This window comes from Oncorhynchus mykiss, chromosome 1 (assembly GCF_013265735.2).
Source record: "Oncorhynchus mykiss isolate Arlee chromosome 1, USDA_OmykA_1.1, whole genome shotgun sequence".
NCBI lineage: Eukaryota > Metazoa > Chordata > Actinopteri > Salmoniformes > Salmonidae > Oncorhynchus > Oncorhynchus mykiss.
Window position 1 is genome coordinate 4,502,761 of NC_048565.1, and position 23,367 is coordinate 4,526,127.

The window sequence follows — 23,367 nt, forward strand, 5'->3', positions numbered from 1 at the left end:
GTTTTTGGTTGTCGTTCTCTTGACAGAGGCTCTCAGCTCCTCGTTGGAGGGTTAGAGTTAGAGTGACTGTATCTGTTGTCTGTATGGAACAGAGTGACTGTATCTGTTGTCTGTATGGAACAGAGTGACTGTATCTGTTGTCTGTATGGAACAGAGTGACTGTACCTGTTGTCTGTATGGGACAGAGTGACTGTACCTGTTGTCTGTATGGAACAGAGTGACTGTATCTGTTGTCTGTATGGGACAGAGTGACTGTATCTGTTTTCTGTATGGAACAGAGTGACTGTACTTGTTGTCTGTATGGAACAGAGTGACTGTATCTGTTGTCTGTATGGGACAGAGTGACTGTATCTGTTGTCTGTATGGAACAGAGTGACTGTACCTGTTGTCTGTATGGAACAGAGTGACTGTATCTGTTGTCTGTATGGGACAGAGTGACTGTATCTGTTTTCTGTATGGAACAGAGTGACTGTACTTGTTGTCTGTATGGAACAGAGTGACTGTACCTGTTGTCTGTATGGAACAGAGTGACTGTATCTGTTGTCTGTATGGGACAGAGTGACTGTATCTGTTGTCTGTATGGAACAGAGTGACTGTATCTGTTGTCTGTATGGAACAGAGTGACTGTACCTGTTGTCTGTATGGAACAGAGTGACTGTATCTGTTTTCTGTATGGAACAGAGTGACTGTACTTGTTGTCTGTATGGAACAGAGTGACTGTACCTGTTGTCTGTATGGAACAGAGTGACTGTATCTGTTGTCTGTATGGAACAGAGTGACTGTACCTGTTGTCTGTATGGAACAGAGTGACTGTGTCTGTTGTCTGTATGGAACAGAGTGACTGTACCTGTTGTCTGTATGGGACAGAGTGACTGTATCTGTTGTCTGTATGGAACAGAGTGACTGTGTCTGTTGTCTGTATGGAACAGAGTGACTGTGTCTGTTGTCTGTATGGAACAGAGTGACTGTACCTGTTGTCTGTATGGAACAGAGTGACTGTACCTGTTGTCTGTATGGGACGGTGAGTGACTGTATCTGTTGTTTGTATGGGACGGTGAGTGACTGTACCTGTTGTCTGTATGGAACAGAGTGACTGTACCTGTTGTCTGTATGGAACAGAGTGACTGTACCTGTTGTCTGTATGGAACAGAGTGACTGTGTCTGTTGTCTGTATGGAACAGAGTGACTGTACCTGTTGTCTGTATGGAACAGAGTGACTGTATCTGTTGTTTGTATGGAACAGAGTGACTGTACCTGTTGTCTGTATGGAACAGAGTGACTGTACCTGTTGTCTGTATGGAACAGAGTGACTGTGTCTGTTGTCTGTATTGGAACAGAGTGACTGTGTCTGTTGTCTGTATGGAACAGAGTGACTGTGTCTGTTGTCTGTATTGGAACAGAGTGACTGTGTCTGTTGTCTGTATGGAACAGAGTGACTGTATCTGTTGTCTGTATGGAACAGAGTGACTGTGTCTGTTGTCTGTATGGAACAGAGTGACTGTATCTGTTGTCTGTATGGAACAGAGTGACTGTATCTGTTGTCTGTATGGAACAGAGTGACTGTACCTGTTGTCTGTATGGAACAGAGTGACTGTACCTGTTGTCTGTATGGAACAGAGTGACTGTATCTGTTGTCTGTATGGAACAGAGTGACTGTATCTGTTGTCTCTATGGAACAGAGTGACTGTACTTGTTGTCTGTATGGAACAGAGTGACTGTACCTGTTGTCTGTATGGAACAGAGTGACTGTGTCTGTTGTCTGTATGGAACAGAGTGACTGTACCTGTTGTCTGTATGGAAAAGAGTGACTGTGTCTGTTGTCTGTATGGAACAGAGTGACTGTACCTGTTGTCTGTATGGGACAGAGTGACGGTATCTGTTGTCTGTATGGAACAGAGTGACTGTGTCTGTTGTCTGTATGGAACAGAGTGACTGTGTCTGTTGTCTGTATGGAACAGAGTGACTGTACCTGTTGTCTGTATGGAACAGAGTGACTGTACCTGTTGTCTGTATGGGACGGTGAGTGACTGTACCTGTTGTCTGTATGGAACAGAGTGACTGTACCTGTTGTCTGTATGGAACAGAGTGACTGTACCTGTTGTCTGTATGGAACAGAGTGACTGTGTCTGTTGTCTGTATGGAACAGAGTGACTGTACCTGTTGTCTGTATGGAACAGAGTGACTGTATCTGTTGTCTGTATGGAACAGAGTGACTGTACCTGTTGTCTGTATGGAACAGAGTGACTGTGTCTGTTGTCTGTATTGGAACAGAGTGACTGTGTCTGTTGTCTGTATTGGAACAGAGTGACTGTGTCTGTTGTCTGTATGGAACAGAGTGACTGTGTCTGTTGTCTGTATTGGAACAGAGTGACTGTGTCTGTTGTCTGTATGGAACAGAGTGACTGTATCTGTTGTCTGTATGGAACAGAGTGACTGTACCTGTTGTCTGTATGGAACAGAGTGACTGTACCTGTTGTCTGTATGGGACGGTGAGTGACTGTATCTGTTGTTTGTATGGGACAGTGAGTGACTGTACCTGTTGTTTGTATGGGACAGTGAGTGACTGTACCTGTTGTCTGTATGGGACGGTGAGTGACTGTACCTGTTGTTGTCGTTCTCTGCTCTCTTCACTGCAGCTCTGAGCTCCTGGTTGGAGGAGTGGATGGCCTCCTTGTCTCGGATCTCGTCCCCCAGCAGCCTCCTGAGGTCCAGCACCTCCTTCCTCTGGTCGTCCCTCTCCTGAGCCACTTCCCTCAGCTCCCTGTGGGACTCGATCAGCTCTTCCCGCCCTGCGTCACGTTCATCCTCCGCCCGATGGAGGTCCCGCCGAAGACCCTCCACCTAGCAGGACCAGGGAATGGAGATGAGAGGAGGAGCTCACTGAGGCTACAAACCAGAGATGGAGACCGGACTCGAACCCAAGAGACCACGTTGGACTCGATTCAATCCGTATCGCAGAAGTCCCACTTCACAGCGTGATTGCAGAGGCAGTGTTTACTGTGTATGCAGTCTCCGCGAACGCAGAAACATTGTCTCAACATTTGTACTACGTTATAACGCAGATATTCTGTGATACGGATTGAATCTAGGCCCAAGACTGCTTCAAATGAACCAGACCAAGGAAGGCAGGACAGGGGAGGAGAGGTGGAGGGAGGACAGGAGGGAGGAGAGGGGAGGAGAGGTGGAGGGAGGAGAGGGGAGGAGAGGTAGAGGGAGGAGGGAGGAGGGGGGAGAGGGGAGAGGGGAGAGAGGAGAAAGGAGGGAGGAGGGAGGAGAGGAGGGAGGAGAGGAGGGAGGAGGGAGGAGGGAGGAGAGGAGGGTGGAGAGGGGAGGGAGGAGGGAGGAGGAAGGAGGGAGGAGAGGGGAGAGAGGAGGGAGGAGGGAGGAGGGAGGAGGGAGGAGAGGGGAGGGAGGAGAGGAGGGAGGAGAGGAGGGAGGAGAGGGGAGGGAGGAGAGGGGAGAGAGGAGGGAGGAGGGAGGAGAGGAGGGAGGAGAGGGGAGGGAGGAGGGAGGAGAGGGGAGGGAGGAGGGAGAGAGAGGCATGATGTTTATACAGGTCACATAATATGTTTTCTTCTCATCAATACTATTCAGGGAAAAGGGGGGATGGAGAATACCCTGGGTTCAAATACTATTCAAAATCATTCATCATTCATGTTCATATGATGAACTACTGCATTGTTTCCACAGTGCCAGCCAAGCTCGATCAAGCTCAGCTAAAGTATTGGGAATAATTCAAATACTATTTGAATCCAGGTCTGGAGGGTAGAGGAGAGCCCTCTGATTGTGGTCCTCAAGTAGATGAGAGTGAAGCTAGGGAAACCTGCCCCATCTCATCGGAGCCTGCCTCTCCCTGCAGCAGGAGAGAAAATAAACACTGCCCCAACTGACTTATTTACACTAGGGGTTAACTCCAACTTTGATTTCATTATATTACCAAGAGTTCTCTCTCTCTCTCTCTCTCTCTCTCTCTCTCTCTCTCTCTCTCTCTCTCTCTCTCTCTCTCTCTCTCTCTCTCTCTCTCTCTCTCTCTCTCTCTCTCTCTCTCTCTCTCTCTCTCTCTCTCTCTCTCTCTCTCTCTCTCTCTCTCTCTCTCTCTCTCTCTCTCTCTCTCTCTCTCTCTCTCTCTCTCTCTCTCTCTCTCTCTCTCTCTCTCTCTCTCTCTCTCTCCCCATGTTGTCCCCTTGTTGTACATTCTCTCTCTGTCGTTGTCAGACATGAGAATCCTGAGCCTGGATTAGTCAAATAATCAAACAAGGGAAGATCAGGGAGGTTCTAATAATCAAACAAGGGAAGATCAGGGAGGTTCAAATAATCAAACAAGGGAAGATCAGGGAGGTTCAAATAATCAAACAAGGGAAGATCAGGGAGGTTCAAATAATCAAACAAGGGAAGATCAGGGAGGTTCAAATAATCAAACAAGGGAAGATCAGGGAGGTTCTGCCATGTCTGACAGTGTCTTTTATAGCTCTCTCAGAGACAAGGTTGCGCACCAAATGGCACCCTATTAAGTGCCCTACTTTTGACGCACGTATGGGCTCTGGTCCAAAATGGTGCGCTATAAACCTAAGAGAATAGGCTGTCAATTGAGATGCAGGGACCACCAGCACCACACTCCTTCCCTCCCATTCCTCACGAGCACCACACTCCTTCCCTCCCATTCTTCACAGTCTGAACTCACTGCTCGACTCAGATAGGGTGAAGGAGGAGACTAAACTAGAGATAAAACAGTTCTAGTTCCAGTTGTTTTTTTTTATTTAAGCCAGCGCTTCCCCACTTAGATAAACAACCTCTCATTTCATCAGAGAGACCTGGTTGTCATGGTTCCTGTAGTTTGATTATGAACCACAGTCAGGTCAGTGATATAAAACCCTGGCGTGAAACTCAACAAGGTGTTGAGTTTGGGTTAAGAGTGGGAGTGTCCTGAGTCTTAATTCTATTAAAAACATAAAAACAATGTTTTAAGTGAGATAGACATTGGTCTAAGGCCTAATAAGAAGCGAAATTCATGAGCACCACGATGCCTACTCCACCCATGCTCTACCAAGGTTTTCCAGCACACAGCTTTGACCTGCTACAGTAGCTATGTTGGTATTGTACTTTAAACTATGTGTAGGCAGGTTGTTTAGGATTCAAAATTCAGAAAGGCACATCTGAGCTGTCTTTTTTTTTTGCAGGTAACAGTTGAATACAATGGATAAAGGAAGAATAAAAAAAAACAAGGACATTTCTAAGTGACCCCCAAACTCTTGAACGGTAGTGTATGTCTATGTCCTGGGAAATACTCTTGTTACTTACAACCTCATGCTAATCGCATTAGCCTACGTTAGCTCCGTTAGGGGGGGGGGGGGGGGGGGGGGGGGGGCACCGATCATGAAGAACTGTTAAACAAATACATAAACTCGTAAGAAAAATTGTAGACATATTTACACATCTGAAATCGGATAGGTACTTTTAAATCCCTGAATCCAAAGCTTCAGATACAAATGTCCTAAGTAATGCTGTGCACAGTTGGTCAAGTCCAGTAAAAGAGCGCGCATGTCCTCATTTTATAAATGGCAATATAAATACGAAAACCGCTGGGAGAACTCACAGATGTGGAACGCAACACAACGGTGAGGGTACTGCGTGCATTCGAATTGGCAAGAAGTTATTTTGTCAGTTCCACATGGGCCCAGCTTGCATTTCTCCGTGACAGGCGCATTCCCACAATGCACCACTCCGCCATAAAGCACTGTGTCCCTGGGCTGTGTCCGTAAGGATGGCGTTGCATCTCGCGGATGAGGGCAATGACCTCTTTCTTCCTTGAGAGTATGAGAGCGGGTCTCTCCTCCGTTCTAGCAGGACTCACACGATAGTACACACCACCACTCTCACTGCCACTTGCCTGCCACTCCAACAACCCAAAAGGCTCTTTTAAGAGTCACTTGATGAATGGAAATAAGCACTGAGACTCTCTGGTTACCTAGGCAAGTTCCCTAGGTAACCAGAGAGTGAGAGAGGGAAGGACTGCTCACTATTGTGCGTCCCAAATGGTGAACTGGTGGAAACTATTTCCTACTATTCTGTTTAGTCTTTTTCCTAGTGTAATATTCTGATCAGGGTCTATTTCCTAGTGTACTATTCTGATCAGGGACTATTTCCTAGTGTACTATTCTGATCAGGGACTAATTCCTAGTGTACTATTCTGATCAGGGACTATTTTCTAGTGTACTATTCTGATCAGGGACTATTTCCTAGTGTACTATTCTGATCAGGGACTATTTCCTAGTGTACTATTCTGATCAGGGACTATTTCCTAGTGTACTATTCTGATCAGGGACTAATTCTTAGTGTACTATTCTGATCAGGGTCTATTTCCTAGTGTACTATTCTGATCAGGGACTAATTCCTAGTGTACTATTCTGATCAGGGTCTATTTTCTAGTGTACTATTTTGATCAGGGACTATTTCCTAGTGTACTATTCTGACCAGGGTCTATTTCCTAGTGTACTATTCTGATCAGGGACTATTTCCTAGTGTACTATTCTGATCAGGGTCTATTTTCTAGTGTACTATTCTGATCAGGGACTATTTCCTAGTGTACTATTCTGATCAGGGACTATTTCCTAGTGTACTATTCTGATCAGGGACTATTTCCTAGTGTACTATTCTGATCAGGGACTATTTCCTAGTGTACTATTCTGATCAGGGACTATTTCCTAGTGTACTATTCTGATCAGGGACTAATTCCTAGTGTACTATTCTGATCAGGGACTATTTCCTAGTGTACTATTCTGATCAGGGACTATTTCCTAGTGTAATATTCTGATCAGGGACTATTTCCTAGTGTACTATTCTGATCAGGGACTATTTCCTAGTGTACTGTTCTGATCAGGGACTATTTCCTAGTGTACTATTCTGATCAGGGACTATTTCCTAGTGTACTATTCTGATCAGGGACTAATTCCTAGTGTACTATTCTGATCAGGGACTATTTCCTAGTGTACTATTCTGATCAGGGACTATTTCCTAGTGTACTATTCTGATCAGGGACTATTTCCTAGTGTACTATTCTGATCAGGGACTATTTCCTAGTGTACTATTCTGACCAGGGACTATTTCCTAGTGTACTATTCTGATCAGGGACTATTTCCTAGTGTACTATTCTGATTAGGGTCTATTTCCTAGTGTACTATTCTGATAAGGGACTATTTCCTAGTGTACTATTCTGACCAGGGACTATTTCCTAGTGTACTATTCTGATCAGGGACTATTTCCTAGTGTACTATTCTGACCAGGGACTATTTCCTAGTGTACTATTCTGACCAGGGACTATTTCCTAGTGTACTATTCTGACCAGGGACTATTTCCTAGTGTACTATTCTGATCAGGGACTATTTCCTAGTGTACTATTCTGATCAGGGACTATTTCCTAGTGTACTATTCTGATCAGGGACTATTTCCTAGTGTACTATTCTGATCAGGGACTAATTCCTAGTGTGCTATTCTGACCAGGGACTATTTCTTAGTGTACTATTCTGATCAGGGACTATTTCCTAGTGTACTATTCTGATCAGGGACTATTTCCTAGTGTACTATTCTGATCAGGGACTAATTCCTAGTGTACTATTCTGATCAGGGACTAATTCCTAGTGTACTATTCTGATCAGGGACTAATTCCTAGTGTACTATTCTGACCAGGGACTATTTCCTAGTGTACTATTCTGATCAGGGACTATTTCCTAGTGTACTATTCTGATCAGGGACTATTTCCTAGTGTACTATTCTGATCAGGGACTATTTCCTAGTGTACTATTCTGATCAGGGACTATTTCCTAGTGTACTATTCTGATCAGGGACTAATTCCTAGTGTACTATTCTGATCAGGGACTAATTCCTAGTGTACTATTCTGATCAGGGACTAATTCCTAGTGTACTATTCTGACCAGGGACTATTTCCTAGTGTACTATTCTGATCAGGGACTATTTCCTAGTGTACTATTCTGATCAGGGACTATTTCCTAGTGTACTATTCTGACCAGGGACTATTTCCTAGTGTACTATTCTGACCAGGGACTATTTCCTAGTGTACTATTCTGATCAGGGACTATTTCCTAGTGTACTATTCTGATCAGGGACTATTTCCTAGTGTACTATTCTGATCAGGGACTAATTCCTAGTGTACTATTCTGACCAGGGACTATTTCCTAGTGTACTATTCTGATCAGGGACTATTTCCTAGTGTACTATTCTGATCAGGGACTATTTCCTAGTGTACTATTCTGATCAGGGACTAATTCCTAGTGTACTATTCTGACCAGGGACTATTTCCTAGTGTACTATTCTGATCAGGGACTATTTCCTAGTGTACTATTCTGATCAGGGACTATTTCCTAGTGTACTATTCTGATCAGGGACTAATTCCTAGTGTACTATTCTGACCAGGGACTATTTCCTAGTGTACTATTCTGATCAGGGACTATTTCCTAGTGTACTATTCTGATCAGGGACTATTTCCTAGTGTACTATTCTGATCAGGGACTATTTCCTAGTGTACTATTCTGACCAGGGCTATTTCCTAGTGTACTATTCTGATCAGGGACTATTTCCTAATGTACTATTCTGATCAGGGACTATTTCCTAGTGTACTACTCTGATCAGGGACTACACTACACGGGTGAAGAGTAGTGCCCTACACATGGAATAGGGTGGCAGTTAAGACTGCTGACGTTCTGTCTTTAGGAGGAAACCGAGCAGCCTCTCCCTCTCCCTCACCCCACTCCTAACCCCTCCCTCACCCCACCCCACTCCTCACCTCCCCCTCACCCCTCACACAACCCCACTTCTCACCCCACCCTCACTCCTCCATCTAGTCACAGTACTATCATCTATCTAGACACAGTACTATCATCTATCTAGACACAGTACTATCATCTATCTAGTAACAGCCACCTATCTAGTCACAGTACTATCACAGTACTATCCCTCTATCTAGTCACAGTACTATCATCTATCTAGTCACAGTACTACCATCTATCTAGTCGCAGTACTACCATCTATCTAGTCACAGTACTATCATCTATCTAGTCACAGTACTATCACAGAAACTATCATCTATCTAGTCACAGTACTATCATCTATCTAGTGACAGTACTATCATCTATCTAGTCACAGTACTGTAATCTATCTAGACACAGTACCATCATCTATCTAGTCACATTAGTCAGTAGTAGAGGGTGAGGCAGAGAGTAGAGGATGAGACAGGGAGGAGAGGGTGAGGCAGGGAGGGAGGAGAGGGTGAGGCGGGGAGGAGAGGGTGAGGCAGGGAGGAGTGGGTGAGGCAGGGAGTCTGGAGAGGGTGAGGCAGGGAGGGAGGAGAGGGTGAGGGAGGGAGGAGAGGCTGATGCAGGGAGGGAGGAGAGGGTGAGGCAGAGAGGGAGGAGAGGCTGAGGCAGCGAGGGAGGAGAGGGTGAGGGAGGGAGGAGAGGCTGAGGCAGGGAGGGAGGAGAGGGTGAGGCAGGGAGGGAGGAGAGGGTGAGGCAGGGAGGTGAGTGTGAGGCAGGGAGGAAGAGGGTGAGGCAGGGAGGGAGGAGAGGGTGAGGGATGGAGGAGAGGCTGAGGCAGGGAGGGAGGAGAGGGTGAGGCAGGGAGGGAGGAGAGGGTGAGGCAGGGAGGAGAGTGTGAGGCAGGGAGGAGAGGGTTAGGCAGGGAGGAGAGGATGAGGCAGGGAGGGAGGAGAGGGTGAGGGAGGGAGGGAGGGAGGGAGGAGAGGCTGAGGCAGGGAGGGAGGAGGAGAGGGAGAAGGAGGGTGGAGAGGGTGAGGGAGAGGTTGAGGCAGGGAGGAGAGGAGGTGAGGCAGGGCATAGAGGGAGGGAGGGAGGGAGGGGAGGGAGGGAGGTTGAGGCAGGGAGGGAGGAGGAGAGGGAGAAGGAGGGTGGAGAGGGTGAGGGAGAGGTTGAGGCAGGGAGGAGAGGAGGTGAGGCAGGGCATTGAGGGTGAGGCAAGGAGGAGAGGGTGAGGCTGGGAGGAGAGGGTGAGGCAGGGAGGAGAGGGAAGGAGAAGGTGAGGCAGGGAGGAGAGGTTGAGGCAGGGAGGAGAGGATGAGGCAGGGTGGAAAGGGTGTGGCAGGGAGGAGAGGGTGAGGCAGGGAGGGAGGAGAGGGTGAGGCAGGGAGGAAAGGGAGAAGGAGGAAGGAGAGGGTGAAAGAGGGAGTTTATTATTTTCACATGGTTGAAGAATAACTAGAAGAAGAATGCTTTATTGTCCATTCAGTCGCAGGGAAACATAAATGTGTGTTCTGCTTCATCCCCCTTCTAGAGAACAAACACACAGAGGTTGGAGAGAGACAAGCAGTGGTAGCAGCAGTAGTAAAGATGGAGTGTCCCCTCACCTCAATGCATGATTGATCTATTGATTGAAGGGCCACTCACCTCATGTCGTGCTGTTTCTCTCTGCTGGTTGAGCTCTCTGACCTGCTCAGTCAGACTCTTCTCTGATGACTCATGGGAACTCAGAGACTCCTCGAAGCGAGAACGCAGGGACTGCAGCTCACACTGAAGACCTGATATACTGTCCTAAAGAGATCGACGGAGAGAGGAAGGGAGGGAGGGGGGGGGGAACTAAGAGATCAAAGGGGTCGAGAGATGGATTTAAATATTTGTTTAAAAGCTAGAGGAAAGAGCTTATAGTTTTGTGACAGTCTTAACAATGTATTCTCTCTCATCTGCCTTTGTAGTCCCAAACCAGTCATCATGTCTCCGTCACGGTTACCGGGTTGAGGTCAATTTGAATTGAATTCAGTCAAATCAAGAAGTAAATCGACATTCCAATTCAATAAACTGAAAAGGAAAATATATTTATTTCATAAGTTGTTTCATTTTTTTCCCAATTAAAATCACTTCCAATTGACCCCAACCATCATGGTTCCCTACCTTGTCCTGTTCGTGAAGGCTCAGAGCATCTCTCCTGCCTCTCCCCATCTCCAGCCTTGCTGTCTCCAGATCCTGCTGTAGGCCTGCCAGCATCTCTGTCAGGGCTGCCTTCTCGCCCTCCTTCTGGGACAGGGCCTGGGCCATGGAAATAGAGTTACAATTACATTATTTAGCCGTGGTGTCTAGTACTTAAGTAAAAATACTTTAAAGTAGTACTTAAGTTGTTTTTTGGGGGTCTGTACATTACTTTACTATTTATATTTTTATATATATTTTTATATATTTTTACTTCACTACATTCCTAAAGTAAATAATGTACTTTTTACTCCATAAATTTTCCCTAACACCCAAAAGTACTAGTTACATATTGAATGCTTAGCAGGACAGGAACATGGTCCAATTCACACACTTATCAAGAGAACGTCCCTGGTCATCCCTCCTGCCTCTGATCTGGAGGACTCACTAAACAGAGAACATCCCTGGTCATCCCTACTGCCTCTCATCTGGAGGACTCACTAAACAGAGAACATCCCTGGTCATCCCTACTGCCTCTGATCTGGAGGACTCACTAAACAGAGAACATCCCTGGTCATCCCTACTGCCTCTGATCTGGAGGACTCACTAAACAGAGAACATCCCTGGTCATCCCTACTGCCTCTGATCTGGAGGACTCACTAAACAGAGAACATCCCTGGTCATCCCTCCTGCCTCTGATCCGGAGGACTCACTAAACAGAGAACATCCCTGGTCATCCCTACTGCCTCTGATCCGGAGGACTCACTAAACAGAGAACATCCCTGGCCATCCCCACTGCCTCTGATCTGGAGGACTCACTAAACAGAGAACATCCCTGGTCATCCCTACTGCCTCTGATATGGAGGACTCACTAAACAGAGAACATCCCTGGTCATCCCTACTGCCTCTGATCTGGACGACTCACTAAACAGAGAACATCCCTGGTCATCCTTACTGCCTCTGATCTGGAGGACTCACTAAACAGAGAACATCCTGGTCATCCCTACTGCCTCTGATCTGGAGGACTCACTAAACAGAGAACATCCCTGGTCATCCCCACTGCCTCTGATCTGGAGGACTCACTAAACAGAGAACATCCCTGGTCATCCCTACTGCCTCTGATCTGGAGGACTCACTAAACAGAGAACATCCCTGGTCATCCCTACTGCCTCTGATCTGGAGGACTCACTAAACAGAGAACATCCCTGGTCATCCCTACTGCCTCTGATCTGGACGACTCACTAAACAGAGAACATCCCTGGTCATCCCTACTGCCTCTGATCTGGAGGACTCACTAAACATAGAACATCCCTGTTCATCCCTACTGCCTCTGATCTGGAGGACTCACTAAACAGAGAACATCCCTGGTCATCCCTACTGCCTCTGATCTGGAGGACTCACTAAACAGAAAACATCCCTGGTCATCTCTACTGCCTCTGATCTGGAGGACTCACTAAACAGAGAACTTCCCTGGTCATCCCTACTGCCTCTGATCTGGAGGACTCACTAAACAGAGAACATCCCTGTTCATCCCTACTGCCTCTGATCTGGAGGACTCACTAAACAGAGAACATCCCTGGTCCATCCCTACTGCCTCTGGTCTGGAGGATTCACTAAACAGAGAACATCCCTGGTCATCCCTACTTCCTCTGATCTGGAGGACTCACTAAACAGAGAACATCCCTGGTCATCCCTACTGCCTCTGATCTGGAGGACTCACTAAACAGCGAACATCCCCGGTCATCCCTACTACCTCTGATCTGGAGGACTCACTAAACAGAGAACATCCCTGGTCATCCCTACTGCCTCTGATCTGGAGGACTCACTAAACAGAGAACATCCCTGGTCATCCCTACTTCCTCTGATCTGGAGTACTCACTAAACAGAGAACATCCCTGGTCATCCCTACTTCCTCTGATCTGGAGGACTCACTAAACAGAGAACATCCCTGGTCATCCCTACTTCCTCTGATCTGGAGGACTCACTAAACAGAGAACATCCCTGGTCATCCCTACTTCCTCTGATCTGGAGGACTCACTAAACAGAGAACATCCCTGGTCATCCCTACTGCCTCTAATCTGGAGGACTCACTAAACAGAGAACATCCCTGGTCATCCCTACTTCCTCTGATCTGGTGGACTCACTAAACAGAGAACATCCCTGGTCATCCCTACTGCCTCTGATCTGGAGGACTCACTAAACAGAGAACATCCCTGGTCATCCCTACTGCCTCTGATCTGGAGGACTCACTAAACAGAGAACATCCCTGTTCATCCCTACTTCCTCTGATCTGGTGGACTCACTAAACAGAGAACATCCCTGGTCATCCCTACTGCCTCTGATCTGGAGGACTCACTAAACAGAGAACATCCCTGGTCATTCCTACTACCTCTGATCTGGTGGACTCACTAAACAGAGAACATTCCTGGTCATCACTACTGCCTCTGATCTGGAGGACTCACTAAACAGAGAACATCCCTGGGCGTCCCTACTGACTCTGATCTGGAGGACTCACTAAACAGAGAACATCCCTGGGCGTCCCTACTGACTCTGATCTGGAGGACTCACTAAACAGAGAACATCCCTGGTCGTCCATACTGACTCTGATCTGGAGGACTCACTAAACAGAGAACATCCCTGGTCATTCCTACTACCTCTGATCTGGTGGACTCACTAAACAGAGAACATCCCTGGTCATCCCTACTGCCTCTGATCTGGAGGACTCACTAAACAGAGAACATCCCTGGTCATCCCTACTGCCTCTGATCTGGAGGACTCACTAAACAGAGAACATCCCTGGTCGTCCCTACTGCCTCTGATCTGGAGGACTCACTAAACAGAGAACATCCCCGGTCATCCCTACTACCTCTGATCTGGAGGACTCACTAAACAGAGAACATCCCTGGTCATCCATACTGCCTCTGATCTGGAGGACTCACTAAACAGAGAACATCCCCGGTCATCCCTACTTCCTCTGATCTGGAGGACTCACTAAACAGAGAACATCCCTGGTCATCCCTACTGCCTCTGATCTGGAGGACTCACTAAACAGAGAACATCCCTGGTCATCCCTACTGCCTCTGATCCGGAGGACTCAGTAAACAGAGAACATCCCTGGTCATCCCTACTTCCTCTGATCTGGAGGACTCACTAAACAGAGAACGTCCCTGGTCATCCCTCCTGCCTCTGATCTGGAGGACTCACTAAACAGAGAACATCCCTGTTCATCCCTACTGCCTCTGATCTGGAGGACTCTCTAAACAGAGAACATCCCTGGTCATCCCTACTGCCTCTGATCTGGAGGACTCACTAAACAGAGAACATCCCTGGTCATCCCTACTGCCTCTGATCTGGAGGACTCACTAAACAGAGAACATCCCTGGTCATCCCTACTGCCTCTGATCTGGAGGACTCACTAAACAGAGAACATCCCTGGTCATCCCTACTGCCTCTGATCTGGAGGACTCACTAAACAGAGAACATCCCTGGTCATCCCTACTGCCTCTGATCTGGAGGACTCACTAAACAGAGAACATCCCTGGTCATCCCTACTGCCTCTGATCTGGAGGACTCACTAAACAGAGAACATCCCTGGTCATCCCTACTGCCTCTGATCTGGAGGACTCACTAAACAGAGAACGTCCCTGGTCATCCCTCCTGCCTCTGATCTGGAGGACTCACTAAACAGAGAACATCCCTGTTCATCCCTACTGCCTCTGATCTGGAGGACTCTCTAAACAGAGAACATCCCTGGTCATCCCTACTGCCTCTGATCTGGAGGACTCACTAAACAGAGAACATCCCTGGTCATCCCTACTGCCTCTGATCTGGAGGACTCACTAAACAGAGAACATCCCTGGTCATCCCTACTGCCTCTGATCTGGAGGACTCACTAAACAGAGAACATCCCTGGTCATCCCTACTGCCTCTGATCTGGAGGACTCACTAAACAGAGAACATCCCTGGTCATCCCTACTGCCTCTGATCTGGAGGACTCACTAAACAGAGAACATCCCTGGTCATCCCTACTGCCTCTGATCTGGAGGACTCACTAAACAGAGAACATCCCTGGTCATCCCTACTGCCTCTGATCTGGAGGACTCACTAAACAGAGAACATCCCTGGTCATCCCTACTGCCTCTGATCTGGAGGACTCACTAAACAGAGAACATCCCTGGTCATCCCTACTGCCTCTGATCTGGAGGACTCACTAAACAGAGAACATCCCTGGTCATCCCTACTGCCTCTGATCTGGAGGACTCACTAAACAGAGAACATCCCTGGTCATCCCTACTGCCTCTGATCTGGAGGACTCACTAAACAGAGAACATCCCTGGTCGTCCCTACTGCCTCTGATCTGGAGGACTCACTAAACAGAGAACATCCCTGGTCATCCCTACTGCCTCTGATCTGGAGGACTCACCAAACAGAGAACATCCCTGGTCATCCCTACTGCCTTTGATCTGGTGGACTCACTAAACAGAGAACATCCCTGGTCATCCCTACTGCCTCTGATCTGGAGGACTCACTAAACAGAGAACATCCCTGGTCATCCCTACTGCCTCTGATCTGGTGGACTCACTAAACAGAGAACATCCCTGGTCATCCCTACTGCCTCAGATCTGGAGGACTCACTAAACAGAGAACATCCCTGGTCATCCCTACTTCCTCTGATCTGGTGGACTCACTAAACAGAGAACATCCCTGGTCATCCCTACTGCCTCTGATCTGGAGGACTCACTAAACAGAGAACATCCCTGGTCATCCCTACTGCCTCTGATCTGGAGGACTCACTAAACAGAGAACATCCCTGGTCATCCCTACTGACTCTGATCTGGAGGACTCACTAAACAGAGAACATCCCTGGTCATCCCTACTTCCTCTGATCTGGTGGACTCACTAAACAGAGAACATCCCTGGTCATCCCTACTGTCTCTGATCTGGAGGACTCACTAAACAGAGAACATCCCTGGTCATCCCTACTGCCTCGGATCTGGAGGACTCACTAAACAGAGAACATCCCTGGTCATCCCTACTGACTCTGATCTGGAGGACTCACTAAACAGAGAACATCCCTGGTCATCCCTACTGCCTCTGATCTGGAGGACTCACTAAACAGAGAACATCCCTGGTCATCCCTACTTCCTCTGATCTGGTGGACTCACTAAACAGAGAACATCCCTGGTCATCCCTACTGCCTCTGATCTGGAGGACTCACTAAACAGAGAACATCCCTGTTCATCCCTACTTCCTCTGATCTGGTGGACTCACTAAACAGAGAACATCCCTGGTCATCCCTACTGCCTCTGATCTGGAGGACTCACTAAACAGAGAACATCCCTGGTCATTCCTACTACCTCTGATCTGGTGGACTCACTAAACAGAGAACATCCCTGTTCATCCCTACTGCCTCTGATCTGGAGGACTCACTAAACAGAGAACATCCCTGGGCGTCCCTACTGACTCTGATCTGGAGGACTCACTAAACAGAGAACATCCCTGGGCGTCCCTACTGACTCTGATCTGGAGGACTCACTAAACAGAGAACATCCCTGGTCGTCCATACTGACTCTGATCTGGAGGACTCACTAAACAGAGAACATCCCTGGTCATTCCTACTACCTCTGATCTGGTGGACTCACTAAACAGAGAACATCCCTGGTCATCCCTACTGCCTCTGATCTGGAGGACTCACTAAACAGAGAACATCCCTGGTCATCCCTACTGACTCTGATCTGGAGGACTCAGTAAACAGAGAACATCCCTGGTCATCCCTACTGCCTCTGATCTGGAGGACTCACTAAACAGAGAACATCCCTGGTCGTCCCTACTGCCTCTGATCTGGAGGACTCACTAAACAGAGAACATCCCTGGTCGTCCCTACTGCCTCTGATCTGGAGGACTCACTAAACAGAGAACATCCCTGGTCGTCCATACTGACTCTGATCTGGAGGACTCACTAAACAGAGAACATCCCTGGTCATTCCTACTACCTCTGATCTGGTGGACTCACTAAACAGAGAACATCCTTGGTCATCCCTACTGCCTCTGATCTGGAGGACTCACTAAACAGAGAACATCCCTGGTCATCCCTACTGACTCTGATCTGGAGGACTCACTAAACAGAGAACATCCCTGGTCATCCCTACTGCCTCTGATCTGGAGGACTCACTAAACAGAGAACATCCCTGGTCGTCCCTACTGCCTCTGATCTGGAGGACTCACTAAACAGAGAAAATCTCTGGTCGTCCCTACTGCCTCTGATCTGGAGGACTCACTAAACAGAGAACATCCCTGGTCGTCCCTACTGCCTCTGATCTGGAGGACTCACTAAACAGAGAACATCCCTGGTCATCCCTACTGCCTCTGATCTGGAGGACTCACTAAACAGAGAACATCCCTGGTCATCCCTACTGCCTCTGATCTGGAGGACTCACTAAACAGAGAACATCCCTGGTCATCCCTACTGCCTCTGATCTGGAGGACTAACTAAACAGAGAACATCCCTGGTCATCCCTACTGCCTCTGATCTGGAGGACTCACTAAACAGAGAACATCCCTGGTCATCCCTCCTGCCTCTGATCTGGAGGACTCACTAAACAGAGAACATCCCTGGTCATCCCCACTGCCTCTGATCTGGAGGACTCACTAAACAGAGAACATCCCTGGTCATCCCCACTGCCTCTGATCTGGAGGACTCACTAAACAGAGAACATCCCTGGTCATCCCTACTGCCTCTGATCTGGAGGACTCACTAAACAGAGAACATCCCTGGTCATCCCTACTGCCTCTGATCTGGAGGACTCACTAAACAGAGAACATCCCTGGTCATCCCTACTGCCTCTGATCTGGAGGACTCACTAAACAGAGAACATCCCTGGTCATCCCTACTGGCTCTGATCTGGAGGACTCACTAAACAGAGAACATCCCTGGTCATCCCTCCTGCCTCTGATCTGGAGGACTCACTAAACAGAGAACATCCCTGGTCATCCCCACTGCCTCTGATCTGGAGGACTCACTAAACAGAGAACATCCCTGGTCATCCCCACTGCCTCTGATCTGGAGGACTCACTAAACAGAGAACATCCCTGGTCATCCCTACTGCCTCTGATCTGGAGGACTCACTAAACAGAGAACATCCCTGGTCATCCCTACTGCCTCTGATCTGGAGGACTCACTAAACAGAGAACATCCCTGGTCATCCCTACTGCCTCTGATCTGGAGGACTCACTAAACAGAGAACATCCCTGGTCATCCCTACTGCCTCTGATCTGGAGGACTCACTAAACAGAGAACATCCCTGGTCATCCCTACTGACTCTGATCTGGAGGACTCACTAAACAGAGAACATCCCTGGTCATCCCTACTGCCTCTGATCTGGAGGACTCACTAAACAGAGAACATCCCTGGTCATCCCTACTACCTCTGATCTGGAGGACTCACTAAACAGAGAACATCCCTGGTCATCCCTACTACCTCTGATCTGGAGGATTCACTAAACAGAGAACATCCATGGTCGTCCCTACTTCCTCTGATCTGGAGGACTCACTAAACAGAGAACATCCCTGGTCATCCCTACTTATCTGATCTGGAGGACTCACTAAACAGAGAACATCCTTGGTCATCCCTACTACCTCTGATCTGGAGGACTCACTAAACAGAGAACATCCCTGGTCATCCCTACTGTCTCTGATCTGGAGGACTCACTAAACAGAGAACATCCCTGGTCATCCCTCCTGCCTCTGATATGGAGGACTCACTAAACAGATAACATCCCTGGTCATCTCTACTGCCTCTGATCTGGAGGACTCACTAAACAGAGAACATCCCTGGTCATCCCTACTGATCTGATCTGGAGGACTCACTAAACAGAGAACATCCCTGGTCATCCCTACTACCTCTGATCTGGAGGACTCACTAAACAGAGAACATCCCTGGTCATCCCTACTGCCTCTGATCTGGAGGACTCACTAAACAGAGAACATCCCTGGTCATCCCTCCTGCCTCTGATATGGAGGACTCACTAAACAGATAACATCCCTGGTCATCTCTACTGCCTCTGATCTGGAGGACTCACTAAACAGAGAACATCCCTGGTCATCCCTACTGATCTGATCTGGAGGACTCACTAAACAGAGAACATCCCTGGTCATCCCTACTACCTCTGATCTGGAGGACTCACTAAACAGAGAACATCCCTGGTCATCCCTACTGCCTCTGATCTGGAGGACTCACTAAACAGAGAACATCCCTGGTCATCCCTACTGCCTCTGATCTGGAGGACTCACTAAACAGAGAACATCCCTGGTCATCCCTACTGCCTCTGATCTGGAGGACTCACTAAACAGAGAACATCCCTGGTCATCCCTACTGCCTCTGATCTGGAGGACTCACTAAACAGAGAACATCCCTGGTCGTCCCTACTGCCTCTGATCTGGAGGACTCACTAAACAGAGAACATCCCTGGTCATCCCTACTGCCTCTGATCTGGTGGACTCACTAAACAGAGAACATCCCTGGTCATCCCTACTGCCTCTGATCTGGAGGACTCACTAAACAGAGAACATCCCTGGTCATCCCTACTGCCTCTGTTCTGGAGGACTCACTAAACAGAGAACATCCCTGGTCATCCCTACTTCCTCTGATCTGGAGGACTCACTAAACAGAGAACATCCCTGGTCATCCCTACTGCCTCTGATCTGGAGGACTCACTAAACAGAGAACATCCCTGGTCATCCCTACTGCCTCTGATCTGGAGGACTCACTAAACAGAGAACATCCCTGTTCATCCCTACTTCCTCTGATCTGGTGGACTCACTAAACAGAGAACATCCCTGGTCATCCCTACTGCCTCTGATCTGGAGGACTCACTAAACAGAGAACATCCCTGGTCATTCCTACTACCTCTGATCTGGTGGACTCACTAAACAGAGAACATCCCTGTTCATCCCTACTGCCTCTGATCTGGAGGACTCACTAAACAGAGAACATCCCTGGGCGTCCCTACTGACTCTGATCTGGAGGACTCACTAAACAGAGAACATCCCTGGGCGTCCCTACTGACTCTGATCTGGAGGACTCACTGAACAGAGAACATCCCTGGTCGTCCATACTGACTCTGATCTGGAGGACTCACTAAACAGAGAACATCCCTGGTCATTCCTACTACCTCTGATCTGGTGGACTCACTAAACAGAGAACATCCCTGGTCATCCCTACTGCCTCTGATCTGGAGGACTCACTAAACAGAGAACATCCCTGGTCATCCCTACTGACTCTGATCTGGAGGACTCAGTAAACAGAGAACATCCCTGGTCATCCCTACTGCCTCTGATCTGGAGGACTCACTAAACAGAGAACATCCCTGGTCGTCCCTACTGCCTCTGATCTGGAGGACTCACTAAACAGAGAACATCCCTGGTCGTCCCTACTGCCTCTGATCTGGAGGACTCACTAAACAGAGAACATCCCTGGTCGTCCATACTGACTCTGATCTGGAGGACTCACTAAACAGAGAACATCCCTGGTCATTCCTACTACCTCTGATCTGGTGGACTCACTAAACAGAGAACATCCTTGGTCATCCCTACTGCCTCTGATCTGGAGGACTCACTAAACAGAGAACATCCCTGGTCATCCCTACTGACTCTGATCTGGAGGACTCACTAAACAGAGAACATCCCTGGTCATCCCTACTGCCTCTGATCTGGAGGACTCACTAAACAGAGAACATCCCTGGTCGTCCCTACTGCCTCTGATCTGGAGGACTCACTAAACAGAGAAAATCTCTGGTCGTCCCTACTGCCTCTGATCTGGAGGACTCACTAAACAGAGAACATCCCTGGTCGTCCCTACTGCCTCTGATCTGGAGGACTCACTAAACAGAGAACATCCCTGGTCATCCCTACTGCCTCTGATCTGGAGGACTCACTAAACAGAGAACATCCCTGGTCATCCCTACTGCCTCTGATCTGGAGGACTCACTAAACAGAGAACATCCCTGGTCATCCCTACTGCCTCTGATCTGGAGGACTAACTAAACAGAGAACATCCCTGGTCATCCCTACTGCCTCTGATCTGGAGGACTCACTAAACAGAGAACATCCCTGGTCATCCCTCCTGCCTCTGATCTGGAGGACTCACTAAACAGAGAACATCCCTGGTCATCCCCACTGCCTCTGATCTGGAGGACTCACTAAACAGAGAACATCCCTGGTCATCCCCACTGCCTCTGATCTGGAGGACTCACTAAACAGAGAACATCCCTGGTCATCCCTACTGCCTCTGATCTGGAGGACTCACTAAACAGAGAACATCCCTGGTCATCCCTACTGCCTCTGATCTGGAGGACTCACTAAACAGAGAACATCCCTGGTCATCCCTACTGCCTCTGATCTGGAGGACTCACTAAACAGAGAACATCCCTGGTCATCCCTACTGGCTCTGATCTGGAGGACTCACTAAACAGAGAACATCCCTGGTCATCCCTCCTGCCTCTGATCTGGAGGACTCACTAAACAGAGAACATCCCTGGTCATCCCCACTGCCTCTGATCTGGAGGACTCACTAAACAGAGAACATCCCTGGTCATCCCCACTGCCTCTGATCTGGAGGACTCACTAAACAGAGAACATCCCTGGTCATCCCTACTGCCTCTGATCTGGAGGACTCACTAAACAGAGAACATCCCTGGTCATCCCTACTGCCTCTGATCTGGAGGACTCACTAAACAGAGAACATCCCTGGTCATCCCTACTGCCTCTGATCTGGAGGACTCACTAAACAGAGAACATCCCTGGTCATCCCTACTGCCTCTGATCTGGAGGACTCACTAAACAGAGAACATCCCTGGTCATCCCTACTGACTCTGATCTGGAGGACTCACTAAACAGAGAACATCCCTGGTCATCCCTACTGCCTCTGATCTGGAGGACTCACTAAACAGAGAACATCCCTGGTCATCCCTACTACCTCTGATCTGGAGGACTCACTAAACAGAGAACATCCCTGGTCATCCCTACTACCTCTGATCTGGAGGATTCACTAAACAGAGAACATCCATGGTCGTCCCTACTTCCTCTGATCTGGAGGACTCACTAAACAGAGAACATCCCTGGTCATCCCTACTTATCTGATCTGGAGGACTCACTAAACAGAGAACATCCTTGGTCATCCCTACTACCTCTGATCTGGAGGACTCACTAAACAGAGAACATCCCTGGTCATCCCTACTGTCTCTGATCTGGAGGACTCACTAAACAGAGAACATCCCTGGTCATCCCTCCTGCCTCTGATATGGAGGACTCACTAAACAGATAACATCCCTGGTCATCTCTACTGCCTCTGATCTGGAGGACTCACTAAACAGAGAACATCCCTGGTCATCCCTACTGATCTGATCTGGAGGACTCACTAAACAGAGAACATCCCTGGTCATCCCTACTACCTCTGATCTGGAGGACTCACTAAACAGAGAACATCCCTGGTCATCCCTACTGCCTCTGATCTGGAGGACTCACTAAACAGAGAACATCCCTGGTCATCCCTCCTGCCTCTGATATGGAGGACTCACTAAACAGATAACATCCCTGGTCATCTCTACTGCCTCTGATCTGGAGGACTCACTAAACAGAGAACATCCCTGGTCATCCCTACTGATCTGATCTGGAGGACTCACTAAACAGAGAACATCCCTGGTCATCCCTACTACCTCTGATCTGGAGGACTCACTAAACAGAGAACATCCCTGGTCATCCCTACTGCCTCTGATCTGGAGGACTCACTAAACAGAGAACATCCCTGGTCATCCCTACTGCCTCTGATCTGGAGGACTCACTAAACAGAGAACATCCCTGGTCATCCCTACTGCCTCTGATCTGGAGGACTCACTAAACAGAGAACATCCCTGGTCATCCCTACTGCCTCTGATCTGGAGGACTCACTAAACAGAGAACATCCCTGGTCGTCCCTACTGCCTCTGATCTGGAGGACTCACTAAACAGAGAACATCCCTGGTCATCCCTACTGCCTCTGATCTGGTGGACTCACTAAACAGAGAACATCCCTGGTCATCCCTACTGCCTCTGATCTGGAGGACTCACTAAACAGAGAACATCCCTGGTCATCCCTACTGCCTCTGTTCTGGAGGACTCACTAAACAGAGAACATCCCTGGTCATCCCTACTTCCTCTGATCTGGAGGACTCACTAAACAGAGAACATCCCTGGTCATCCCTACTGCCTCTGATCTGGAGGACTCACTAAACAGAGAACATCCCTGGTCATCCCTACTGCCTCTGATCTGGAGGACTCACTAAACAGAGAACATCCCTGGTCATCCCTACTGACTCTGATCTGGAGGACTCACTAAACAGAGAACATCCCTGGTCGTCCCTACTGCCTCTGATCTGGAGGACTCACTAAACAGAGAACATCCCTG

The 23,367-nt window shown here is 48.4% G+C and overlaps 1 protein-coding gene across 2 annotated transcripts in view; it reads right to left on the minus strand.

Moving 5' to 3' along the window:
- Positions 1-23,367, minus strand: part of crocc2 (ciliary rootlet coiled-coil, rootletin family member 2) — a 243,961-nt gene that overhangs the window by 61,319 nt on the left and 159,275 nt on the right. For both annotated transcript variants that reach the window (XM_036983122.1, XM_036983156.1), the window contains exons 22-24: positions 10,914-11,048; positions 10,413-10,556; positions 2,603-2,841 (exon numbers count right to left, since the gene is read on the minus strand). In XM_036983122.1, coding sequence (XP_036839017.1) covers positions 2,603-2,841; positions 10,413-10,556; positions 10,914-11,048 — 518 coding nt within the window. The remainder of the gene's footprint in view (positions 1-2,602; positions 2,842-10,412; positions 10,557-10,913; positions 11,049-23,367) is intronic.